Here is a 5,323-nt window from a genome sequence, read left to right as displayed (position 1 = left end):
AACACTACAGGAGAGCTGCAGGTTCAATCTACAGCAGTGCTATTCAACACTTCTTCTGCACTTGACCTCAAGTTCTCATCCATATCACACCTCATGTCCTCTCTTCTAATGCACCTGCGAAAGATTCTTTTTGCATCCCTGCAAATCTTCTGCAGATACTGTATATCCAGACACTTCCACCCTCTCGACTGAAATTCAATAAAGCTTTGCTGGTTTACACAATTCTTGGTTGTACAACAAGTATTTTCTAAAGATAAACCCAATGGAGGGTCTGTGAGTCACAACACTTCTTTGTAGGACTTTAGTGCCTCCTAGTGGTGATACCAAAAATAACACTTAACCTGTGACCATGGATCTGACTGGTTGATGGACACAGAGCAACAAACTCACAACAAACTCATTAATCAAGCAACAAGTGAACTGAACCAACTTCCACCAGGAGAATTATATTAAACAGACAGAAAGTCATCACCTTCTTTCTTAAAGAGGAAGGAACAGAAATCGTGGTTTTTCACACTTGATGCCCAGTATGTTTCTGTTGTGTGTGTGTGTTCATGTGTGAGCGTATGCTGGGAGGGACTTGCAGCAGATGTGAAGAGATGAGTGTCAGTCGTCAGAGGTGAATCATTGTGGAAAGATGAAGCTTCTACTGAGCTGTCTGCTTCTGGCTTCGCTCTGTGATCTCTCATCTTGGAGTAAGTAGAAATACAGACATTCTGCTTCTGTTGTGCAAGAATAAAACGACGACAGGTTTTTGTAATTATTGTCTTCACTGACAATATCAGAATGCAGTAGTGCGTGTTATAGCCTGCCAAAAAAAGTAGTTTAAAATATGACTCCAATGAATAAATGCGTGTAGGTCCTTCTCATATATATATATATATATATATTACTCACTACGTTTAGCTTCTGTAGTGATGCAATTTGTACAGTCTTGTGATAAATTACCAAATCATTTATCTCTCTTTACTGTCTCTTTACAGGTGTTTCATCAACAGGCATACTTGATGTGAGCCAGACTGCTAATGTCTCTGTCGTGGAGGGGGGGACGGTAAACATCACCTGCTGCTGGACAGGGACGTTTGAAAGAGTTGAAAGAGTGAGAGTTAACTGGCTGAAAAATCAAACAGAAATAAAGAATAAAATTAGAACAAATACATCTCAAGGATGTCAGCAGAAGAAGGCCTGTAACTGTTCAACCTTGACCTTTACAAATATCACAAGAGAGGATGAAGGGAAATACTACTGCAAGGTGAATGTGGAGCTACCATTTTTCACTGAGGCTAAAGGAAAAGGTACTGTCATCACAGTTAAAGACAGAGACGACATAAAGGACAAAACAGAAAAAGGTAGGTGACAAAACATTAGAAACTTGTGTGTTGCAATAAGAGTTTACTAGTATATTGATTTTACAGTGGACGGGGCTTTTATTGAAGTGTATTCAGAATGGGATGAAGTCTGTTCAGAAAACAACTTATATGACCTCAGTCAAACCTTATTTGCTTGTTGTACAAATACAAATTATAAGATTTGTGCACTAATTGGATTGTATGTAAAAAAAAGCAATCACTATCTTGTTCTCATATTTTGCACATTTTTTTTTCTCACAAGGGAGTTTTTCATCTTCTACCGGCAATTCACTTCCTCTGATCATTGGCCTGGCTGTAGTGGCTCCAATACTGCTCCTCACTCTCCTCTGTGTCTGCATCCAAGGTACAAAGAAAAGACACTTATTCTTTTCTTACTTACCCATCGGAGTATCTGCTCATGCAGCTATTTCTGCCTCAGCTTGCCTGAGTCTTCTGCCTCCACCCAAATACACTAGAGGTGAAAGTTAGCGCATTGAAAAATATTTCTTCAGCAGGAAATGGTTTCATGAATGTTCAAAGTTCATCTGTGTGAATAACTTGGAAAATGTTTTCTGAAAGAAATAGCGCTGTTGATTTAGATTGTAATTAATGCTATTGAATGCAATTAATGTGTTTTTAAATGTAATTTTCAATGCCGTGAGTGCAAAAAATTCCATTTACCTTCAATTTATTGAGGTTGCAGCAGAAATCTCAGAGACGGACATCTCAAAACATGTGATAAACCCCCCAAAATATCTGCATGACTAGATACAGTAACACTGGTAATGTTAGTGAGAAAATATGTTTTTTCACGTCTTTCTTTCATTTCTTCAAGGACACATAGCAGAGGATTGTAACTTAAACAAAACCTGACATTTAAAAACAATAAAAAATATCCTCCATTTCAAACAAGAACCTGCTGATAAGAATTCTTTGAAAGTGAGAAGCGGATTGACACAAGAAGCCTCCGAGTTACCCAAAAGTTCAGAGAGAGATTGGATGGTCGCCAGCTTTAACAGCTTCATAGTGTGAAACACTGAAAAGCCAATAGCAAAAACAATAATTAGTAGTAGCAAAAAAGAAGAAGTTGTAAAGACTTAAAACAAGAGAAAATGTAGACAACACAGTTACAGGATGAAATCATGAGCAACAGTGTGTTGTAAGCAACTTACAGATTCAGAGATACATTTTAGCAAACCTAACAGTTCTATAAACCTACAAGAACAGTCAGTTGTCTTAAATGTGAACTGAGGAGTAAATAAAATCGATTGATAAATGCTAAACCTTACTGTGCTTTAAAGATGACCAACAGGCTCTTCAAATGAATTCTTAAACCCACATTAACTGATTTTTAAAAAGTTGTAAACCCAACACGAACATGTTAGTTTATATAGTTGATATTGCAAATGTGTTAGCAAACGTTTGCATATTTACACATCCATCAGATCATCCATCAGAGCAACATTTGCTTTCATTTAGAGTCGTGTTTCTGGCGACCTATTGAATATATGTCCAATATTCACTCTCCTTTTAGCTCTGTTGCAGTCTCTACTTTACAGTCTCTACTACTACTGAAGCAAATATCGGGCTACTTATCCACTAAATGCACCATGTTTACCCATTAAGCGCTCTGATTGCTGCTTTTATGTTTTTTTTTTTATTACAGCTTAGGCTTCATTTTAAAGAAGCACATTGCGCTCAACAAAGAAAAAAAAAATTGGAGTCCTTATCTCATAATTCTGACTTACTATCCCATAATTATATGACCTACTATCCAGTAATTATGACTTAAGATTCTCATAATTATGACTTACTATCTTATAATTACGCAATGCGCTTCTGCATCATTTTCCCCAACAATTCTAATAATAATTTGAGTGCATGTGTGTGTGTGTGTGTGTGTTTCATGGGTTCAGCGATAGCAGCCAGGGTGATCTACGAGGTTCCGCACATTGACTCTGAGGTGGCAGACATGGACAAACACAGCACCAGCTCCTCCAAAGGCTCCTCTCAGTGGGTGAGTCCAATATCAGACTGAAGAAAACATATTAATATGATGCTACCCAACAAACATGATCCTGATTCCCTTTTGTTCAGTGTGGTGAAAGAGAAGTCAAATAGTGTGAAAACTGATCATGCTGTCCAATATACTGTACAATGAGTGACCAGAAAAATACTTTTATAATGTAATACATTGCCTTATATACAATACAACAGCCATGCAAATAATGATATATTATTTAAAAATTATGTTCCAAGACTGTACTTTGTGGTGTTGTTGTGTTAGACTAAATTACAAACATGTTTTGTCCACATAACTCACACATATGATCATCAATCCATGCAATCCAGTACAACAACATTACAAGCTACAGCCTTGATACGCTGTCAGAAACAATGAAATAGTATGTTTCACAAACTGCAGTGATTTAAGCTGCAACTTCCAGTGCTGAGAGATTATTATGAAATATAACTGACATCCTGTTTCTGATTAATAGTGTCCGTTGCTCACGCCTACTCAGTTTTTTACTGTGCACATTAGTAAAGGTCTAATCATAATATTGACCTTTAAGCAGATCAAACCATCAGCACAATGTGTAATTGCATTTAAAAAAAAAACAAACTTTCTGTCTCTCTTAGTGTCAGGTGGTGGTGTATGAATCCTTCGATTACCTTGAACACACGGAGAGGAAACAAAGTTCACAGATTCTGAGGCAGAGGGACTCCATCAAGCCTCTGAACTTAATCACTACAGCAGTGTACTCTTCATCAGATGTTAGAGGAGCCTGATGAGGTGCTCAAAAAGGCCTAAACCAAAAAAAATGAATAATGAGGTTGTAATACTTAAAGGAGTACACTGAAAGGCAGGAGAAGAGGTAGAGGGAGCTGGATGAAAAGGAGGAAGAAAGAAAAACATCAGGAGCAGCTGGACACCCTTATTGGCATCTTTGGCAAGTTGGTGGAGAAGCACAACTAGCCTTTTCTTTTTGGTTTGAATGTTTTAGTTCGTAGTTATCAACCCTATGGAGTTGTTTAAGTTTAGTTTTTTGAAAATATGTATGGCTATAAATAACATGTCTGTTTCCTCACATCAAATTATTCTTCAGTTCAAAGCTGACATTAAACATGAGTTGCTTTTTATCCATCTCAGTGCAGTAATCTTTGAATTGAGATCTTCAGCATGAATATTGAAAGTGTTTGTTTTAAGGGAGATTTGTGCATGCAAAACAGAAATGTGTTTAAATATCATTCTTGAATATCAACCTGTATAGCTCCATCACAAACACGAATCAAAGAAGGCATTAATGTAGTTATTAATAGCTTTATGAGCACACCAAATTAAACGATTTCCACAAGTTGAACAGAAATGTTATAAGGGCAACACAGGGTTGTGGTAGATGGTATAAATTTAAACTAAAGTATAAATGTAAACTAAAGGGGATTTGACTAAGCCCAATACTTAAACGTATAAAACTTCATCTGCTGGCTTAATCATGATCCCTTCATGGGGCCTGAAGATGCTGGGGTGCCAATATCTGGGCACATAACCTGTCCCTCATGTGGGCCCCAGTCCTCTCCTGGATGTCATGTAGGTCTTCAGGCTGGAGCTCTGGCTCTTACATGACATCTGAGGCACACATTGTGGGGGAACGCACAGACCAAGGCAACATCAGAACAGAAATTGAGTGCCTTGAATAAGGTGGCTAGCCACCATGCCTTCATTACCCCAAATGTCCTCTAAATCAAGGCCCAGCCATGTGTTTTATTGAAGCGCTCCTGCATCCTCCCCTGTAATGGTTGTCTGATAGGAGTTACAATCATAATTAAAAGCTGAAGACAAGGGTAGCCTCCATCTTCCAAGAGAAAGAAAGCAGGTGGGGAGTACAGGGAACAGAAATAAACAGGGCCATTTCTTAAAATCCGTGTGTCATGTACTGAACCTCTATAACCAACAAAAATGTCTAGAAATCACC

General features: G+C 37.9%; 1 protein-coding gene across 1 annotated transcript; it reads left to right on the top strand.

Annotated features, from left to right (window-relative positions):
• Positions 1-459: 459 nt before the first annotated feature.
• LOC137174591 (uncharacterized) lies at positions 460-4,950 on the top strand. The gene is made up of 5 exons (XM_067579980.1): positions 460-695; positions 984-1,349; positions 1,612-1,713; positions 3,266-3,366; positions 3,990-4,950. Exons 1-5 carry the CDS (start codon positions 638-640, stop codon positions 4,137-4,139), a joined length of 777 nt encoding a protein of 258 aa, XP_067436081.1. The 5' UTR covers positions 460-637; the 3' UTR covers positions 4,140-4,950.
• The last annotated feature ends 373 nt before the right edge of the window (positions 4,951-5,323 follow it).

The sequence above is a fragment of the Thunnus thynnus genome, chromosome 22, assembly GCF_963924715.1.
Source record: "Thunnus thynnus chromosome 22, fThuThy2.1, whole genome shotgun sequence".
Lineage (NCBI taxonomy): Eukaryota > Metazoa > Chordata > Actinopteri > Scombriformes > Scombridae > Thunnus > Thunnus thynnus.
The sequence above is the reverse complement of the archived record's forward strand: the minus strand, read 5'-3'. Positions and strand labels throughout refer to the sequence as shown.

Coding starts and splice junctions, on each gene's coding strand:
- LOC137174591 (XM_067579980.1), top strand. CDS start 638: ATGAAGCTTCTACTGAGCTGTCTGCTTCTGGCTTCGCTCTGTGATCTC. Junction 1,350..1,611: donor AAAGGACAAAACAGAAAAAG/GTAGGTGACAAA, acceptor TTTTCTCACAAG/GGAGTTTTTCATCTTCTACC. Junction 3,367..3,989: donor CCAAAGGCTCCTCTCAGTGG/GTGAGTCCAATA, acceptor TGTCTCTCTTAG/TGTCAGGTGGTGGTGTATGA.